Source organism: Paralichthys olivaceus, chromosome 19, assembly GCF_024713975.1.
Source record: "Paralichthys olivaceus isolate ysfri-2021 chromosome 19, ASM2471397v2, whole genome shotgun sequence".
NCBI lineage: Eukaryota > Metazoa > Chordata > Actinopteri > Pleuronectiformes > Paralichthyidae > Paralichthys > Paralichthys olivaceus.
The window spans coordinates 3,939,083-3,961,357 of NC_091111.1; the positions used below are offsets into that span (position 1 = coordinate 3,939,083).

The window sequence follows — 22,275 nt, forward strand, 5'->3', positions numbered from 1 at the left end:
CTCGGCATGCCGATGGGGAAGACTGGGATCGAACCACCGACCTTCATTGGAGGATGACCGCTGTACCGCTCATCCACACCTGCCATATCTATCCATCCATCCAAATATCTATTGATCTATCTATCCACATATCTATCCATCCATCCATCCTTCTGCCTATCCGTCTATTTATACACCCGCATATCTATCTAACCATCCATCCACATATCTATCTATCTGTCTATCCACATATCTATCTATCTATCTGCATATCCATCTATCTGTCTATCCATCTATCTATCCGCATATCTATCCTTCCATCCTTCCATCCATCCATATAGGCCTATGCATTCATCTAAAAATCCTGATAATAAGAAGAATTACACTAAACCCTTTTGTCTTTGTTATTTGGACAAAAATAAAACACAAGTGGCAAACCCTGAAATGTCTCTCTCTCTCTATATATATGTATATGTATATATATATATATATATGTATATATATGTATACATGCAACCAGGGTCCTACACACGTGCGTCGCTCTTCCTGGCGCCGCCATTGGCTGCGTCACTTCACCAGCTCCCCCACCCCCCCCCCCCCCACCCCCCCATTCTGCCCTACGTCACCGCGGCGGTGAGCTCCGCAGAGCCGCACACAGACAGAGGGAGGAAGCCGCGCTGCGCCGAGAGAAGCCCGCACAGATCAGCACAGGACCGGGGAGAGGCGGTGGCCCCACAGTGGCCCTCATCCGTCAGCGCTATGGCACACACCGCGGCGCTCCGCGTCAACCAGGCCCTCATGAGGGACTACCTGAGGCCGAAACCCGCGCACCTGGAGCCGCAGACCGGTGTGAGACACTGCGGTAGAGCCTGACGCTGCATCAGCTGCTCTCCTCCAGCGAGAGGAGGAGGAGGTGGAGGAAGGAGGAGGAAGGAGGAGGATGAGAAACATCTAGTGATGAGAAAGTGTTTCTCCAGCAGACAACAAGCAAGGTCCGCAGCATCCTCGTCTCTTCCAGCAGGACCATGTCTGCCATGTGTGTGTCGGTGGTGGTGAGTAGCTCGCATCACATTTCATTCACCCGGCTCTTCGTCTTTATTCTCATCCAGCAGGTTTTCCCTCTTTTAAAGGGCCAGTGCCTGTTTTTCTCGTCCTCCCCCGTCCCAGACTGAAGTTTTAATCAACTATCTTAAAAAAATGTTTCCAAGTCCGAGTGTAGAATAAACCCCAGACAGGCAGATTCATTTATTCTCCTCTCGATTTAACATCTCATTGGGATAATTCATTCCTCTGTGGGTGAGCAGCACAAAAGAGTCTCCAGTGGAAGGATGGAGAAAGAGATGCACTCAGCAGCCTATTGTTTACCCTGTGAACAACTGGGAATGTCAGTCAATGCAGATTCTTATCTGGACACTGTATCACAACAAACACAGGGTTTGATTTCACAAGTGAACAAGCAAGTGGAAGAACATAATTAAGATGCATTTAGTTTAGTTGGATAAATGAGAAATCAAATCCTGAGGCACATGTTTCTTTTTGTTAATGGAAAAGACAGATTTCCGTATTATTATGTCAGATGTTTATGCATTGTTTTATTTTTCTATATTATTTTATCATCATTAAGTGTGGATGATGGATGGAGGTTTTCATGCCAGTGTAGTCACTATGCTCTGTGCTGACATGCAGATCATAGAGGTGTCAGTAGCTGCTGGAGATCAAGGTCTCACCATCCTCGGTGAGTCAGATGGACTCAGGCACAAAGCCTGTCCCTTTGTCTCCTCACAAAGCAGGAAGAGCTATAGTCGAGTGTGACTTAAGTAAACAGAGGGGGAAGTCTGCCTGTTGACGCCCAATCAGGATGCTCAGTGTCGTGCGTCAAATTCACTTGAAGGACCTTTTAGTGGAGTTTTAATGGTTTGCTTTGTTTTTGGCATTAAGACAAAATAATGGAATGAAAAAGTGGATGTCTTCAAAATGGATTTGAATTTGTTGTCAAACTGTCGCTGCATCAACAAAACATTTCCTCAGGGTGATTACTGTGCAGAGAGCTTTGGCATGTGCAGATTCATTTCACTTTAATTTATAACAAGGTTGTTGTGTTTACGACACACATACGTTGTTAGTGCAACTCTGAATGCAAATATATGTTGTGTGAACACATCTGCCTTTGTAAACACCCAATAGAGTATATAGTCAAATGGTATGCATCTGTTTTTGGACAATATGAGCGTCCTAAATCGTGCTTCCAGACCCAAACCGTAGGAGTCCCAAAAGAACACAGGTTTACAGATCAGGTTCTGGTCATGTGTTTGTGTAAAACTTTGAGCTTTGACAGTTTTATTTTAATGTATGTACAGTTTTTGCTTTAAAAATTTTGAATACAACAAAACTTGCTTTAATGTGAGATACACTCACTTTACAAATACACGTCCTCCTGGTGCTCCCTGCCTCAGTCATTAACCTCTACACAAATAACCATCGCTGCCTATTGTTATTGATAAATTCAGCGCGACTGAATCCAAACAGTCTCTCTCTGTGAGCTGAAATGAGGAAGAGACAAAGACATACAGCAACAGGTGCCACTGTGCTGCCAGGCATGTGGGTGGACATGTGTGTGTATTTGTGTAGGGGGGTGGGGAAAAGTGCAAATAAGAGTGCATGTGTGTATTTTGTGAGGTCTGCAAGTCTATGCATGTCTGTGTGTGTGTTTATAGTAAGCCCTAGTTTAATTGGATAGTAATTACGGTTTACCGTCTTCTGCAACACACACACACAAACATCCCACCCACAACCAAATGTTTGTATACACACACCCCTTTATGTAACACATGTGTTTCAACACACACACACACACAGAGCCATCTCATACTCCTGTTAGGCATCAGTCCACTTCCTGCTCCGTGGTTAAGTTTGTTGCTAAGCATTGATCACATGTCTTGTCACAGGATGAGTTCAGTTTGTGTTGCCATGTCGGTCATAAGTCCTTCAGACAGACAGCTGTGTCTGGTTGTTGACAGGTTATATGTGGTGGCATGCAGCCTGTCTTGCCACGTGCATGTTAACCACTTATTTTAGGATGTTGCTAAGAAATGTAAAAACAATCTAAAGTGCTTCTGCTAGTTATAGCAAGTTTCATTTGCCCTTTGTGTGGCAATCACTGCTGATCGCTCCGGGCCTAAACTTTAGTGCTGAGCACAGAATAATTTATCAAACTAATTACTTTTGTATAAACCGTAATCATATAATCAAATTTATAAAATATAGCAGCAGGTTAACAGCAGCAAATACTTTGTAAACAACTCCAATAAAACGGTTCAGATATCTTCTTGTATAAGAGAAAAGAAAAAAGCAGCCATCTCTTTGTTAGTGGAAGGGCTTTTATGGGAAATGTGGTTTAATTTCACAGAACAACAACAGCACTAATAGAACCCAAGCTGCAATCACTCTGGCTGGGTGTTAAAGCACAATACAAAACCACTATAAAGGGACATTCCAGCTCTTTAATATTGCACTTAATCCAAATCAAAGATATTCTGAGGGTTAAGTCTGGATTCTACATTTCCCATAATGCAACTCCAGGTTTCTCAGCCTGCCACGTTCAGTTACAGTGGTTGCTGCTCATTCACCCACCTCAGCTCTAACCAGGCTTTGGTCAAAATATTTTCAACACTTGAAAAAGTGTGAGTGATGTCAAATATATTTTTGTACGATCTAAACAAAATGCTCACAGACAAAAACAAGGAGGTTCAGGCATTGCTGTTTGTGGCCTATAAGTTCTATCGGTGCTGTGTCTCTGGACCGACCTGCTCGCTGCTGCTGGAGGTAGAATTACAGGCTATTTTGCCCAGAGTCACAGAGTTGACTGGGGTGAGGTGTTTGTTTCATTGAATGTGTGTGTGTGTGTGTTGTGGGTGGGTGTGCTCAGCAACAAGAACCTGCCCTGCAGTGGTGCAGTGGTGCCACTCTGTTGCCTGTGTGTAAACAAGAGCTGTCTGACCACCCAAGGACTCCACCATCAGATCTTTTCCTTTACCCTGTGATCTGCTTCTTTACTCCGTCACAGTGATCAACATACACACACACACACACACACACACACACTGAAAGATGAAATCCACTAAATGAAATCCTCATCATTCATAGATGTATCGTTATTGATTTTGTAAATTACTCAGAAATTCAAGGTTCAGTTGGTACCACTAACAACATAGGGGTTGTATAATGATCCATTAGCAATGTGTAAATTAGTTACTTAACAGCATCTATAGCTGCATCCATTCAACAGGATGCACATTGATCAATATAAAGTAGAAGTAGCAAATAAGGCACATTTGTCTATTTAAAGAATGATTAAAATTAGAGCAGCAGAGGGCAAGACATCTTCCTTTTTCGCAGTTTTGTAATGTTTTAAAATATATTACTATGTGCCATTTCATTTTCTACAATGCAACATAATATTGTGTCTCCGCCCAAGTGGATGCAGGCGTGTACGCAACCCACTGGTGCTACGGAGTTCGATAGTTTTGTAGCAGAGACCACAAAGGTTCAGCACAAGTTAACATCTGTTAGCATCTCTGTGAACAATAACAGGTATGGTGCGATTAAACAAGTACACGTCAAGCAAATTACTTTCAAGGCCCACTTTAGATAAACACTGCCTGTATTGCAAGGACATTATAGCTGCAAACGATGTTAATACATAATATATAATACAAATTAGCAGTTCAGTTCTCTCTCATGAAGATTGTATCATCACAAATGTACATATATATAAATATATATATATATATATATTTATATTGGATTGAGACTAATAAGAAAAGATCACCCACAAGCTCTCAGAGGAGAACAACCTTTCGGGCTCAGTTGTTTGGGGGTTTGATTTATGATGACAATTCTGTCTGAGCTGGCTAGCTTGACCTGCTGAGAAAACATAGATGGTTCTGTAAGAATTCAATTTTTGATGTATGGACACACAACAGACAGCTACTAAGTAGAAAACAATAGAATACCTGAATTCACCTCACATTCAAGAAAGTACACAGACAAAACAGTATCACAGGGGTGCTACAGTGGTACATTTATTCAAAGACAGATTTTTTTGTCCCTCAAGCAACATATATGTCCTGAGATGTCCATGTGTTTCAAACTCTGGACCCCTAGTTTGCTGTCTCCAAACCCAATCTTAATCTAGAAGGCATCATACAAACACTGATCTGCATTTGTAAAAAAACACAACACACCTAGTACCATGTGTCTGCTAGGGGGGCGGTTGTTCTCATCCCTGTTGCTGCACCAATGTCTCCTAGTCACCGGTTCAGGCTGCACAGTGGCTGGTAGAACTCGGTTTTATGGGCAGTGCGGCAAGATTCAGAGACAATGCTGGCATAATAAAGAGGAAAGCTGGCAGCACTTACACCGAAATGGACTCATGCATTGCTGATCTGAAATGGCTCTGCGGTGGCTCCAGACAGTGTCTGTTATCCAAAGGCAAATAGGAAATGCAGTGACACAGTGAGGATTGTGTATTTGTGTTTGCTTGCATTGCCACTGAAAGACACACACTCTGACCAGCTGTGAGCGTCTGTTTTCTTTCCATTATCTTACCGCACTGCTTCCCTGACATGCCGAATAGCAGCCGTTGCAGTAATTATCTTCATTGGCTTAAAACCTTAGCTGCAGACAGAGACAGGTCATCAGAGGTCAGCCTGTGCCCGGACTAGCTTCATCACAAGCTCAGATGAAGATTGGTGAAGGTGCGTTCGCTCTTTCGGTTGTTTTTCTTCTATGAGCTATAGCACATGTAAGCTTGGTGTATACAGTTCTTAATTTGTGGAAAATATTACCAGACTGACATTAAACATAACAACATATACTGTTGGACAAATGAACAGTTAAGGCAGCATGTGACTTCAGTATCTCAGTGCAAAAGAAATCATTGATCAATAATGTAATATCCACGCATCTGTTTAGGATTTTCTTGGTCCACCTGGTCAATATGTGACTTTAAACTCCAATTTCATGGAGACTATTGGTTAAATGAGGAGCTTGTGATACTTAAACTTTAAGATAACTTTAGCTTAATGTTTAACCAACATTATGACTTGTGTTCATCTTGTTTTGTTAACAATTTCTCATTAGAGTAACTTAACACCCTTTACTAGCTTTACCATGTGCTAATTGACATATGACTAAGTCACTTCATGGTAAAAACTATATGGCTAAGACGTATATTTAACTAGTTATACGGCTAAAATAAAATCTAAAAATTATCATTCACTATGCTTTAACTAATATGATATTGTAGCCTATTGTAAGGCAACTCAACATTTTAGTTGAGTCACTCAAAAAAGTGTATTAAGCATGTTATTAATTTTTTTTCATCATCATTACCATTTCATCTGTATGTAGAACAATCATTTGAACATTCATACCATTCTTTGGTGTTTAGTTTGCATTGTTCAGAAGGTGGACGCTGGTCTGACTTGTTTGGTAACTGATTCCCACTAGAGTAAATGTTTTGCTAATATATTGGCAAACATGGTCCTGTCACAGACAGGTGCATGTGTCCAGCTTGAGACTGAGGGATCATTTTGTTAAACCAATAGCATTCATTATGAAGCTCATTTTTTGTTGACTGTTAGCAGCTGCGTGATATATTTTCATGAGCCTGTTTCTCGAGAAAAAACTAAACCCGTGCCATGGGTAAAGGTATGAAATGTTTCTTTTTTAATACAGCATAACTTCCCTTCCTGATCCTCACATTAAATAGTGCGGTGAAGTTCAGGGCATAAAAATTTACAAACAAGCAGAGAGAGCCACAGGGGCACCATCCATTGTCCTATAACAAGCAGAATGTTCCCATTTAGTGCTGTGGGCACCTCCCACCAACGTTTTCACTTTGAACCTTGATGTGAATGAATGCATTGATAGTGACTGATTATGAACAGCACGTGGAGAACATGGTCTGATGTTTATGGATGAGGTTCTGAGAATGAACACAAAGAGACAAATTGGTGGTGTGGTGAAAGGACAATGGAGTGCAAGAAGAATGGGCAGCTTTATCTTTATTAGAGTTTGTCTTCCTTTGACTCTAATTATGAGTTTTGTATGTCATGCTTATTTCATTCAAACCAGGAATTACAAATCATTTTGATACATCAGAACAAAGCAAACAGGATTTGTGACATGGATCTGACCCTGAGAGTTTTGTGTTTTGTTCGGTAGAAGAATTACACCACAATTCCACATATCAGATTTCACTGATACTTCTTCTGTAGTCAAGACTCAAGCCGCCCTCTGTGTAAGACTGGCAAACATGGAGCTAAATGCTTTCCTGTGACTTGGCTGAGAGACAAAGCAGAATACCTGCTCGACCCTAGAGTGCACAGGACATTGGCACTTTTGGGGACAAGCTAGTGAGGCAATAGAAAGACCAGACTGTCTGCGTAGACCGGGTCCTCCGCAGGATGCAGCCCCTGAATTGAGACACAGCTATGGTGTGTATCTCAATTCAGGGGCTGCATTTTAAGATCAATTGCATCACAGCGTCAGGACTAGACTGTCCCATTCCGAAGGCTGACCAAAACCAAGGGTCATAAAACTACTCATGTCCAACTGCAACTGTCTTGCTAGGTGACAGCAACAAGGCTGGGACAAGATGGTGACGCAGATAATGGAAATTCTCTATAGACTAGACCATGTTATTTCGATTCAGCCTTTGCAGCCTATACAAAGAAGACCACGGCCAATGAAACTCGACCTGCAGCCTCATGGCCAGAGAAAACTGCTCCTACAAAACGTTCTGTGCTGTCCATAGTTCCACTTCATTTCAACAATCTTGAAATCCAGAATTTGAGAATTCCAGGAGATTGGTGAATAATACATCTAATGTTATATAAAATTTTGCAATAGGCTGTTTCAAATGTTGCATTATGATCCTAAAAATATTTGCAATATTGTTTTGATTTGATCTTATTGCCAAACCACTGCATACAGTGTATTTGTGATCTAGCCATTAAAACCACAATATTACAGTTACATTTACCTTCACACATTGCAGTGGACAAACTCATTTTTAATATCTAAAGTAATTGTGAAGCAGGAGGAATAAAGAATTAGAAACTTGCCATTATAATGAGTCCTGGCGTGACTCACAAAGTCCGTGTGTGTGTGAGTGAAGTTATGCATGTGTGGCCTATTCCCCTAAACCCAGTGAGATGTTGGCTTCCCAGCAGAGGTGAGCGGGGAGGTTATAGAAAGCCAACATATGTTCAATTCTTAGTTGTGGTTGTAGTGATTGCATACTGTTGGGCATTTAACCTTTATGGACAGGGTGAGTCAGGCGATTGAGTAAATTAAATTATATTGGGTTAAGTGGGGCTCTGAAGGAGGAAATTCTCCCATAAATCACATCAAAGCAGCTTCATACTAAACGACCGCATGGGGAGTGTTGAAAATGTGACCTACCGGAAACATTGTAACATGACACACTCGCATTTGTCTGCCCGGCTGTGAATTTGGTGACTCCACATTTGCCTCGGTGTGTAAGGCTTGCTGACTCACTGTTGGTCAGGAAACCCTTTTAGATTAGATGATGTCATGCTTTAGTTTTGTGTGTGTGTTAATTTGTGACTAGCTGTGTATAAACTCAACCTCAAACATTACTATGGGTAAATAGGGAGAACATGGGCCTCAGTGAGGTTGCGCTCTTGGTCCCTCTGGCTGTGGTGGTGTCCAGGCAAGAGAAAGATACAGTATCTTTAGTCTTCTATGAAACGAAGTTGGTGCCACAGTGAACAATGTTGAAAAAACTAGTTCATTGAACATTGCTAGTGACCCCTGCTCTAAGAAATCAGGCAGTATTCCTTGCTTCAGCCGCTTCTTGTGACCTCCAGTAAGAAGTGTTTGTGCCCAGTTTATCTTTAAGTTCTTACTATTTCTAATGTTTCCTTCTCTTCTCCTCTCAGCTCTTATATACAGTGGTGATTGACATCTCAGCGAGGGCTGTGACCACAACAAGCCCAGCTGACCAGCTCGTGCTCTCTCCCCGCCACTACCAGCATACCGACCCCAGCTCAGGCACCCAGCTGGTCTGCGACAAGTGCCCGGCAGGCACCTATGTGTCCTTACACTGCTCCCCCACAGCTGTGAGGGAGTGCAGCCCGTGTCCTGAAGGCGCCTTCACGCGGGGCGAAAATGGAGTCCAGCAATGCCATCGCTGCCGCGCTCCGTGCCCCAAAGGCTTTGTTGAGAAAGCAAGCTGCACGGCCATCCAGGACCGTACCTGCACTTGTCCACCCAACAGCTTCTTGTCAGTGGAAAGTGGCGCAGAGTGTAAGCCCCACTCACTTTGCCCTTCGGGGACAAGGGTGAAAAAACGAGGTAGCGCAACAGAGGATGTGGTCTGTAAACCATGCACCAAGGGGACTTTTTCAGATATGCGTTCGAGTTTGGTGAAGTGCCGAACCCACACAGACTGCCAAGCCCAGGGGCTGGTGCTGCTCACCCCAGGGACCAGAGAGACAGATAATGTTTGTGCCCCCTCCACTTCAGCCCTATCCTCCTCTTCGTCTTCATCGACAATCACCTCACGTGGGCCTTCACAGGATGTGCCTGAACGCCAAACTTCATCATTTTCTCCATCATCCTCACTGAATGGACCTGCACATGAAGGTGAGAACAAGTAGATTAGTCTTCTTTATATCCCATATAGTTAATGTCAGTTTATAATTATTTTCATATAGTTATTCGTGTCATATGTATTTTTAGATAAATTTTCAGACAGGGGCTTTGGAATACGATTCCGAAATGTAATGAATTGAGCTAACCTCATTATGAATGTACTTTGTTCATTCATTTCAACACTATCAGCTCCATAGGTCAACATTTTGGGGTAGGATTATTCTCCGTCTTGTGTATGTGAGAATATGGCAAGTGATTAGCCTAGCTTAGCATAAAGAGTTGTAGCATTGGGAAAGTGCTAGCTCGGCTTAGTTTTTGGCTCAAAACTAATTAAAGTGCACTGATTTGTACATTGCATCTTATTTATTTAATCTGCACTAAAAGTTGTGATATTTATTATTTTTTGTAATATAGACATTTAGAGCATATTGTATCCATCTTCTTCCAATCTTCAATTTAAATTAGGCTAATTGGCTCCATGCACCAGTGTCATACTTTATTTAGAATATGGATAAAAGATTTGAACATAAATGTAGCAGCAAGCAACTATTTTTAATAAAAATGATACTGAAGTACTGACGTCTTGAGCAGAGAATGAAGTCTCACGTATGTGTGTTGTAATCCAAGCTTCTGTGTTCTTTGATGTGGTAGCTGGTCAAGCTGCTCATGCATGTTAGTGCACGGCGGTTCCTCAATAAAAAGACCTCTGAAAAATGTCCTTTTCATTCTAGACAATGTCTTCAATGTGAACAGGTCAGATCATTTTATTCCCTGGTCAAACAACAGTGCAGTAGTCTCAATTATTGGTCCGATCAGCCGCTAAGTATAATGGGACCCAGGCGGAAGCTCTAATTGTGAAGCTATGATGTCTTGAAGAGCACAGAAACACCACCACTGTGCTAGGGTTTTTTTGTACACTGGGTACAATCGGTTGTGTGAAGTTTCTGTTGTATCATTATTACAAAGTTTCCTGGGATTATACACAAAGTGAAGGGCGTTTGTTGGCAGGGAAACAAAGTGGTAGCAGCTCCTTATCTCAGGAATGCTACTACTTGCGGTTCGGAGGAGTTATGGGTATTTCTTTCTTCCTTTGTGAGCCTTCTTTTCCACCACCCCCACCCTCCTTCCTTCAGTTTAGATCGGAGAAAGTGACAAATACCTCCCTCTCCCCTTTGTCTTCTTGTTGTCTGCCCTCCTCCCTCCTTCGTCATCTCTTACCGTTTTTACGTCATTCTTGTCTGAGTCAGTCATGCCGGTCATTACTCAGAATCAACCATCCATGTACCCCTCCTCCCATCACTGACACCTATAATACTGTCACTGCTGTTTGTGCTGGCAGGGGATCGATGGCTTCCCGGCCAGTCAATTTGACCTCGTCTGTGCTGTAAGAGGGAAAGTGGGGGTGGGCAACTGTTACATACTGTACTCATGGCTGTTATTTTTCACCTGTTTAACTAGCGGAGAATGGGGACGACCACCATGTGAAGGGAGGAAGAGGATCAGGGAATAAATTGTACTGTGTGCAAATTATATTATGGCAGCATGTAGATTATTATTCAGTGATTCTTACTGAAATGCTGATGCTGAAATAAAAATATTACCACCCTACTGTCAGTAACTTACCAAACAAGCTGACGTAATATTAAAGTATCTAAGCTTTATTGGAATTAGTAACGGTAATGTAGTAACTCTAGTAACTGTAATCCCTTATAATCCTTGTTACTAAGAAAAATAATCACATTAATGTAACATTTTAGTAAACGAATCTTTTTGGTGACTGCCAAACACTGGCCATATAGCACCCTGCTCCATGTTCTATGTCCCTGCGAATTGGAAAAGTGAAATTTTCACTTTCAAAGTTTCACGACTCACACCCTATCTCAGTTTGACCTTCATTCAAGATATTTAGATAAAGGCAATTACAGACTTTAATTTGGGGATTAGACTAGTTTGTGCACCTGCCTGCTGATAAAAGGATTACACGGATTAACACACATCCAGGAGAAAATCCGAAAAACATTCAGCAGATCATTTATGACCTAATGTCATTATACTACACCAGTACAAGCACTAAGCCACATCTATAATCAATAGAGATGAATTTCGCTGCTTATATCGACTGCTCATTACATGTCTGCTAAAGTTTATGTCAAACCTCAGTGTTCTTTTCCTAAAGATTTATTTGTCTGTAAATCGTTAACCAAGCTCCCTCTCACCTCTATGTTTTTGCTTTTTTAATTAGTCCTTCACTTGATGCCTGAGTCTGATTGTAATGGCCCTTGCTTAACCTGAATTCAGGAATGCACTGTGGGGTGAGCAACTTGCTGGGGTAGAACATGGCAGGAGAAGGAAAAGCAGATAATTGTCTGTCTTTTTTAAAAATGCTGGAAGACTTACCTCCTTCAAAATCAAAACATTTTTAGCGACAAAAATGTGCATTAGAAATGTTTCCATTTCCGAACCCCCCGAAACCTTATGGCACTTGTGTTCGGAGGAATCTAAGCAACACATATATTCTCAATGGCTCCCTCTTGATCTGCTAAGGGTTGGATGAAAAACATGAAAATCAATTATCTTAATGTAGCCCAAGCAGAGAGCTCCAAGTGCAGGTGTGAATGCACCCAAGATGCATTAAGGACACATCCGATCCCTCAGACCTCATTCTGAGGTGGTCTGGGCTGCATAGGGCATTCCTTTAGCAGTCTCAGAATTCATTCATAACCACATTTAAGGGAAAATCTATCTATCTATGTTAAGAAAAGGCTGATGTTATTGAACTCCAGAATTGGACTGACTCTACTTTGGAAAATAAACTGCCCACCCAAGGAACCAGTTGATTTAGAGCACAAGATGAGGTTATTACTTCTTCCGTTTGTGGGCCAGATTATAGTGTTAGTATCCCCTCCCCTGATGCCTCCTGTTTTCATTATATGGGTTAAGCTAATCTCTTGAGTGAGTGAAGTGTATTCCCTCTCTGTGTGTCTCTCATCTCTTACCTATATACTTATTTCTTTGTGGTCTTTCATACCTCCTCATCTTGTTTGTTCTATCTTTGTCTCCATCAATTTCTCTGTCTCTTTTATCACAGGCATCTACAGCCTGTCAGCACCTATGCCACTGAGGGAAAGCCCGGGATGGAAAAACCTCCGTACAGAGGGGCTTGGTCGCCCCGGCAATCCCATCCCACCAAACAGTGATCCCTCAAGGACTCTACCGCCCCCAGCTCAAAAGCAACCAATGAATAGTGAGCAACCGAGGGGGCAACCCAATTCTGACCCTGTGCCAGGGCCTAACAAGCAGGCAATGGACGGTCTGGAGGTTGCAGAGGTAGTCCCAGTTGGGACAGGTATCAGCAAGGTTGCGGATCAAGGGAGTGGAGGTGGCGGAGGTGTCTCCAGCTACTACAGACCCACTCGTAGGGGGTCCCCAAGGCCAAGTACTCAAAATCACTTTGACATCAATGAACACCTGCCCTGGATGATCGTGCTGCTCCTGCTGCTGGTTTTGGTTGTAATTGTGGTGTGTAGCGTGAAGCGGAGCTCTCGGGTGCTGAAGAAGGGCCCAGTGCAGGATCCCAGTAGCATCATGGAGAAGGCGATTCAGAAGAAACCATCTCAGCCTCCAATGCAGGTCAAAGAGAAGTGGATCTACTATTCCAACGGACAGGGTGAGTCTGCTTTCTCTTTGACTTCTCAAACAATGGTTCTTATAAAGGAGTGTGGGCCTTTTGGTGACAAATTGAATGAACTAGCCAACATAGAAAGTCACTAAGGTGTTGGTCCATCATAAGCTACCAGAACAACTTAAATGTTCCATGTCCTATGTTTTCCAAAGTTGTGGAACTCTTCTGTGCTCTGATGATTATGGTGGAGAATAGGGCTGCACGATATATATCGACAATGTATCATCATTGCAATATTAATGTGTACGATATCTGTATCACAAAAGATGGTTTAAACTGCATTCCCACTCTGAATATTTGGCCAATCAGATGGAGCCATGCTGCCCTAGTTGATAAATTAAATATATTCAGATCATTAATGGGTTTTTCCATCAATAAATCATTGTCGGAAGAAGACAATAGAGAGAGAACTGCGAGGCATCTCCGTCAAATCTCGCTCCGCCTCCTCCGACTAAATTCTATGTGAAAACTTCTAGTGAAAATGTTTGTCCCAGCTGTGGAGCTGATCATGGTCTATGTCTGTAGCCAGGGACTGTTTATTTATTTATTTAAGTCATATCGTCATCACCATATTCAACAACGTTATCACATAACATATGGTTTGCTTATGCATTACATCTGCTTTTTCTTAGTGTGTACAGTGTATGTCTGAATTATCTGTTTATTTTTGTACATAGGTCAAAAAAGATCCAGATCTCTGTACTGCATGTTGAAAAAAAGGAGCTAACATAACTAAACACTGTGATGTGCCCTCAGAGAGAGTATCATATCACAGCCTTTCCAGTGTTTTTCTAATCTCAGGACTCATCTCATGTCCTGCATCTGCTACATGGGAGGTTGTGGACTCTTAGTTGCACACCGTGTCTCATTCTGGTGTACTGACAGGCATTAGTCCTGCTCCTGAGGAGTGTAGAACCGTCTGCTGATCTGATCACAGTAGTGCGGGTATCTGATCCAATCAATTCTGCCCCACAGAACATGCTTTGGATTGCAGTGGTTACACAATCAAGGTCATGACCCTGTCGTAGTACCACCCTGCTGTCCAGCCCTAACACACACTTGGGTTACTATACCGCTCTCAGTTCTCCAATTTCATCTCAGTGTCTCTTTCCTATCCTCTTCTCTTGTTTACCTCCAAGTCCTCAGGCTCCTCTTTTGTCATCCTTCTACCTACTGTCTTATTGTGTACTCATTTGTTTGTCCTGCTCTTTTGTCCCCTTTTTCTTTCATGAACTTTACCTTCCTTTCAACACGTCCTGTCTTCCTTCTAATCTCATTCATAAGCCTCATCATTTTTTACTTTGAATTTCTTTGGCTTGATCGTATCTCTGTCTCTCTTTTAAAGTCCATCTCATTTTTGTCTTTTTTGTTGTGTTTTGGCCTTTGTTTCATTTTTTGCGTCACTATCTGCCCTCCTTTTTCTTTCTCCATTTCCCCTCTTCACTTATCTTCTTACTCTCTCACTCCATTATCACAGGCACCCCCTGCAACTTCTCTGTCATGTTTGTTGACACTGTGGCTATCAATGAGTAGTGAACATTTTGCCCCTCAGCTGAGCTCTCGATTTCACAGTGAAACAGAGAAAGAAACTCAGGGGACACCTCCTGCCTGACTCTCCACTTTGAAACTGTGTTTCTGTGTGTAAGTGTGTATGTGTATGTTTTTGTGTGAGAGAGTGTAAGTGTGTATGTGCTATGATAAGCTGAGCCACCCGCCACCCTCTCCCTCTCCCTCCGTGACTGACCACAGAGAACTGGAATAATCTGGTTTTAGCTGCACTGGGGTTGTTGCTCGGCTGGCAAAGCACATTAGTGGGTCAATCGGACAATAAAAAGAGCTATAAAGAGAAGGAAATAAAGAGAGATATAGTGGAGGAGTTGTATGTGGTAGACTAGATACCTAAAGGATAAAGTTAGGTTGCAGTTCCTCTCAGCTTTATGAATAATTTCAGCATCTCTCTGCTCATTGTTTTGGATTCAAGTCTCAAAACTGATTCACTCTCAAAGCTGAAATACTGACTGTACGCTATCCACTCCTCACTAAGGTTGGACGACTGGATGAAAAATCTTGTCTATTGTTGATTGTTTTATGGCTGATTTTCTGGGTGATTTTCTATTTTATTTTGCTAATACAATGGTCTGAGTCCTCAGAAATTCATTCTAATGTATAACTTATAAACCTAAGAACTGGCATTTATTATTATTAATATAATATATATATACACATTCACAAACACACTGACACACGCATTAACACATATGTACACAGTGTCATTGGATGCATCTGTATTGCTGGTTAAAAGACAAGATGATTTGGCCTTTATGAACACATTTGTGATGCATTTTAATACCACACATTTAATGCTGTCCACTTGTGGTCAGATCTCTCAGGACGGTTGTTAATACTAAGTCTGAACAGGGCCTAAGAGTTGTGCTATATTATGTGTATTTTTGTTGTAGCTGAATGGCACAAAAAAAAGAATCAAATATTCTTCCATGTGCATGCCCATGTTCTCAATCTACAGTTGTTGGCCTGATGGTGGCAGACTGGAAAATTTTAGCATTTCACCCAACCCTAATCCGCACCATACAGGAGGCAGCCAAAGTTAGCATCTAACTGGTTAATAGGTGGATCATTTAGAAGCAAAGCAAGGCATCAGGGGAGACCAAAGTTGAGTTAAAAGCACAGCTTCAGTTGAATGCTAATAGTGAACTGAGTCTGCTGGTTATGTAAATAAGCAACTGCTGGCTTGTTTGTCATAACAACTTTATGAGGTTATAACAATTTTACAAGCATGTCCGTGTTGTGCTGAGAGCTTGTTCTGCTGCCTTCAAGTGGTCAAAAAAAAGAGAAATTCAATTAATGGTGCTTTAATGTTGTTCTGTTGTAATTAAAGTGGATCTCAAATCAACTTCAATTTCCCGACAATGGCTATAACTTAAAACAATGCAAATAGCTAAAGTCATTACATAATTAATGGGAGAAACATTGAGCTGCCTGTTCCCCGCAAATTTGATTTCACAGGACGTCTGGATTGTCTTGCAACAGTGCCTCTTACTCCTGATCCTCAAAATCGGGAGGACTGCTGGCTTTTAAACTAGACACAACACAATGCTCCACTTGTCTGATACAATAACAATTTACATGAGTGCTTAAGTGATTAAAACTGTATGGTCAAGGTTTCTGAAACATGTTGGTAGGAGACAGACACTCATCTACGGTAACAGATGATTGATTGAAACTGATTCTGATTTGTTTTAATTGATAAAATACTACTAAAGAATTTATATAATGATGCTCGTTTTGTCATCTTTGCTGCCACCCTCACAAATGACTTCCTTTTTTACGACTGCTGCCACTACATATTACCACTACTAAATATTTGTGAAAACATAACTAGAGGAAACTAAATGTGTGTGTCTCTGTGTGTGTAACAGTGTTTTGATTGGATGAATAATTCTGTGCCCATGTGTATGCATTTATGTGGATGTACGTATGCACATGCAACCCAAACAGCTATTTTACACTGCGTTTTAATCCCTGGAAAATAAAACAAAACAGCTTCTTAATCCTTCCAAGGTGCACGGCTGGCTCCCCATGAAGGTTGTAATGCCCCTTTACTAGCGGCAGTAAATGAAAAAAAGAAAGGGAAATGTCAAAGCGCAGATCAAACACATACAGTACTTAGCATTTGCAAAACCCGCCAGGAAGTCGTGAAAACTACTACTCCTTTACAGCAGGACCGAATGGGGCATTCCAGGGCCACAGGCCAGATTTTTATTGCACAGGATCTGAAAGACATTTGTTTATCTGTAACGAGGGTGCTGCAGTCAAATTTAAATGAAAGGGAATCACAACAAGGTTGTATAAGGGTTAGCTTGAGGCTATAATAAGGTGACCTTGCTGTTGTACCCACCTTTGCCCTAAAAGTTTGCACTCAGCACAAACAAGATCTGCATCTGTTTATTCATTTGTACGACTATGTACGAGACCACAAATACCTCAAGGCAGAGATTGTCCTAAAGTGTGCGCCCTTATGTCCCAATTATGCATTTCATCAAGACCACAAAGACACACAAAACACATGTGCTTCTGAAGCATACTGGAGCCATGATAGACCATGCTAAATATTTCTGCCTGTAAACCACACTGGATAAACAAAAGGCTAAGTAAGGATTCAGACCAAATGATGCAGGAAATCCATTTAAGTAAAAGATCTATGAGCTTGGAGCTCATAGATCAATGGTACCCAGGAGGTACCATTTTCTAAAGCTTATCAGATATTTTAAAAAATACACAAAAAGTGAGTAATTAATGCTGTAATACTGTCATAGTCACTTTCAGAATTTTACAACCCTAAGAAGTTTTCAAAATATCAAATGATTTATCTTTTAATCTCAGATTTCACCACCTTTTTGATTTTAAGGATGCAAATCAGCAACAACCTACCCAGTCTTTGGTCCCCAGACTGTATATTAAGATGCAAGACATGAAAGCTCCCCAAAAGTGAAGCCATTCACGATTGCACGATCATAAACCACACCTCCTACGTGTTAGTGAATGGGACATGGACCAAACTAAAAAGACTAAGTTCATAGCAAATGAAGTTCTCTCAAAAAATGGTGGCTACTTAATATAATGTTTTTTGAGTCCAATGACTTGCGTCAAATACTGAATCACATATTCCGAGTGAAAGACAGAAAGAGTCGCAAACTCAGGGGACACCTCTTCCCAACTTTCACCTCCAAAACTGTGTTTGTAAGTTTGTGTGAGAGTGTGAGCATGTGTGTGTTTGTGTGAGAGTGTAAGTGTGTATGTGCTATGATAAGCTGAGCCACCTGCCACCCTCTCAGTGACTGACCACAGAACTGGAATAATCAACACACTTATGACGATGACAAGCAAATGTAGATGACCAACAACATCGAATATTGGCACACCTGAGGAAATGTAATGAAAAACACAGGCAGTCTAGTTAAATCAATCCAAATCCTTGTGCTACACTTAGGAAAATGTTCAGCAGTAATGTAAAGTGTGTGCAGCTTGCAGTTAATGGTCTTAAACATGGAAAAACACAATTAGATTCCTTTGAGAGTACATCAGATAGAGGTAGGTTGCGATTCCTGTGGTCACAGCCATATTAGTTACAACGTATATATTTCCAAAGTAAGATGTAGATTGCAGAGGAAAACATGAAGGAAAACAACATTCTACCTGCCCACCATCGTCTCTCGTTAAACATCCAATGCCAAGTTCCACATCCAAGCCCAGCAGGGAGCGTGTTAGAATATACTGCGCTGTGCAGTACCAGGGTGGGCCGGGATAGCCTGCTCTCGCTTCAGCCTGGGATTGATTGTGAAGAGCAGAGCTTGGGGGGCGTTGTTGCTGGTTGTAGGTATAAAGCGCCCGTTGTGATCCCGCACACATTTCACCAATTTAACATTGTGTTTTCCCAAATTAGAGCAAACTTGAGAGTACTACGTGATGTGTTTAACAGAATGGAATTTGTAAAGATGCTGACGCACATGGCACCCTGCTTCACATCATGCTACACACAATAACAGGGTTCAGAGGGGAGACCACTTGTTGGATCTAGAGGGCATGTTTCCCCTCATTTAACCTTTTGATTTAAACAAAACCTTATTATTCTTATAAATATGAAGCAAGAGTGTGTTTAAGAAATGGGGCCTGTATGACCATGATTAATTAGTCGTTTTCCTGAAACCCACATTGGATAAATAAAGGCTAAAAAGGTCACAGCCATTAATTTATCTATCTCTTAAACCATACCGATTTCCAAAGCTTTACATTTCAACACTGAGAAAAACATGAAAGATCAAATTCACATTCGACAGTCTTCTATGAGGGTTAAGGTTGTGGAATTATCATGAGTTCAAAAGACAACATAGACTATTGACAACCAGAGACTATATTAAAGACTACTGTCTCCAGCTCCGGGACCCAAAATCTGCAGTATTGATGGGGGAGTGGAGCATGGTAATAATAAGCTGCTGCACATTGTCTTTGTCGAGAGGAAAGTCTCCATAATGAGGGTAGGATTGGACATTACAGTTCAGTGTTACTTTCCAACGCCACAAATATAAACAAAACCGGTCTCAATATGAGCTGTTGTAGTTGCAAAGATGACACCGACATCAATTTGTGCCTTCCAGGCAACTGTGATAGTTCATATTTTGACATGTCCGTGTTCTATAAATTCTGGCATCTGTTCACTTTATAAACACAAAGAAACGCACGAGATGCAACTACTTCCCATGCAAACACATCTGCAGGCTGACATACTGAATCATCACGAGACTTATATAGGTCATTTAAATGTGGCCAGCTACCAGTGGCAGTGAGGCATGCGGAGCAGGGGGATTTCTCTCAGTGTGTTATGGCCAGTGAGGTGGATGAGAGTCGACAGGCTCTCAGGCCAGAAGGCTGGCACGCGAGGTCCTAGGTCCCTCGAGGATTCACTTAAGTTTATAACTGTTGAGTAAGAGCAGGGGCACATTGGGCAGTAAGGTCAAACATAGCTGGTTCTCACTTCTGCAAAGACTCAAGTTAGTATTAGTGCTGTGGATTTGGTTTAAGGTTGGGTTTATGTTTAGGATTAATGTATAAGTTAGTTTAGGTTTAAGACGAGAGTCAAGGTTAAACTAACAAGCTTTAGGTTGGGGCGAAGGTTAGGGTCAGGATTATGTGAGGGTTTTGAGCTGAATATTGAGTGAGTGGGGGGGTTGCAAGGATGTTGAATATGCAGCACAGGATGTTCGTGTAAGCATGTTTGCAGGCTTCATATCCATATTTAAACTTGGCTCTTGGCATTTCTGTGTGTGTGTGTGTGTGTCTTTCATGAGTAAAGTCATGAATGTCTACCACTGGCTTTCATCCAGTTAATCTCTCTCGTCCAGTCTCTCTGAATCATCCTGGATTTATGCACTTAGCATGTTTGCTGCCGTAGACGTTAATCAGGGCTCAGCTTTATCAAAAGTAGGAGGAATTAAGTTTGTGTTGCTGCTCTGGAAGTCTAACAGTCACACATTACAAGAAAGTAATATACAGTTAAATGAGTCATTCAGATCACCCTCCCACATCTGAGAAGTGGAACTCAGAGGTATGATGACGTCATTTGTTGACTATTTTTCTGTGAATGTTTCCCATTAACTAAATCTGAGCTAACATTTACTCTAATCCCAGCCAGTTACCTCTACTACATCTGCCATAATTTACCCAAGCCTTAATCTCAAATGTGGAGTGCGCCACTACAGAGAGAGACATTATTCAAAGTGTGAGCAGACTCAAGTGGCTTATGTCAAAGGTCTCAGAATCCACAGTGCAGTGCAGTTGTAAAGCTCACAATAAGCACATTACTTTTGTCCCAATTCAGGGGCCGCCTCCTTCAGAGGACGTGAACTGAAACTAAAATGAGATAGACTGGTCTACCAAGGATTTCATATTTATGTGACCATGCAGCTTATCAATAAATTTAATCAATCGAATGTTATTTGTATAGCTCGCATTCACAAATCACAAAACATTTGTCCCATAGAGCTTAACAAGGTAGAAACAGGGAAAAAAACTCACCTCAGAGAAACTTAGAAGCGTCATAGAGAGCCACTTGTGAGGGGTCCCTCTCCCAGGATGGACAGAAGAACGACAGATGTGTAACTAAACAAACTAAATATTGTAACAAAATTACAATATTTGAAACATTGATTAGAGGAAACAGTTTTTAACATAACGAAAAAGGTGTGGCAAGTATTTATACTTAAGAAAATGTCTGATAGAAATAAAGTGAGCAGTAATGACAATTAAAATGGAGGATTTATTGAGTAGGCATATTGTAAATCAAGCAGCCTTGTTTTAATCATAGTCCACGATCATGTCCTACTCTTATATTACATTGTGAGCTACAGATATCTAGCTCATTAGCTTTGTCACAAGCATGCAACAAATCTTGGGATAAGTTTCAAAAAGAAACCATTTGTTTGATCCTTCGTCGCTCAGGGGTAAAAAAAACACATTTGGCAGGAGCCCACGAAATGGGACAGTCAGTACCACGCCAAGGCCACAGAACGATGTGTCCCCTGAATTTAGACATAGCTATTAAATCTCAGCAGTGTAAAACAGTGTCAAAATGACAAATTGCCTCATAGAGACTTGTTACCTAGCTGTTTCTAAAACATGTTTTGGGTCCTTCTCAAGCAACAAGCACTTACTATAGTGCAGTATAGATACACCTAGATCATCTTATCAGAGGATCAGAAATTGAGTTAATTAGGTTAAAAGATGCATCTAAACCTAATTTTAAATGTACTTCATGAGCCAAATTCCTAAACATCTTTCTATTGATACTCCCCCTCGCACATGCCTCAGCACTACATGTTTGACGTCGACCAACAGATGAGTCAGCTTTTATGTTTCCAGCAGAGTCACCGTCGAGTCACATAACAGTCAGAGCGGAAGTGGAGCAGAGAGAAAAGAGAAGAGACAGCAGAATGTTTGAGAGGGAGAGCTGCTATGAATAATCAATATATATATACATATACATATATATATGGTTATGGACAAATTGACAAGAGGTACAACGCATGTGTCACAAGAGAGATAGTGAGTAAATTGAAATGCATGTCACAAAGCCCTTTCAATAACCGTAACATAAAAGGATCTAAGGCCAGAGACTCACTCATGAATGTAATTGTTCACCTACTTGCCTATGTACACTGTACATCACGTGTTGATGATATATGATAGAGAGTGGCTGAGTTATCACAGACTGCCTGTAGTGGGGGTCAGTAAAGACATGGGCCTTGCTCTTTCAAACAAAATGTGTAATTTTACAGGAAATTTTATTTAGGGTGGTATAAAAAGCAACAGAGGATCGGAAAGGGAAAAAAAGACAAACCTTTGAGTGTTAAACATTC

The 22,275-nt window shown here is 41.4% G+C and overlaps 1 protein-coding gene across 1 annotated transcript in view; it reads left to right on the forward strand.

The window, feature by feature from the left end:
* The first annotated feature begins 582 nt into the window (after positions 1-582).
* Positions 583-22,275, forward strand: part of tnfrsf21 (tumor necrosis factor receptor superfamily, member 21) — a 37,906-nt gene continuing 16,213 nt past the window's right edge. The window contains exons 1-3 of the mRNA XM_020091751.2: positions 583-1,031; positions 8,949-9,654; positions 12,752-13,330. Of these exons, the coding sequence (XP_019947310.2) occupies positions 1,005-1,031; positions 8,949-9,654; positions 12,752-13,330 (1,312 nt within the window). The 5' untranslated portion in view covers positions 583-1,004. The remainder of the gene's footprint in view (positions 1,032-8,948; positions 9,655-12,751; positions 13,331-22,275) is intronic.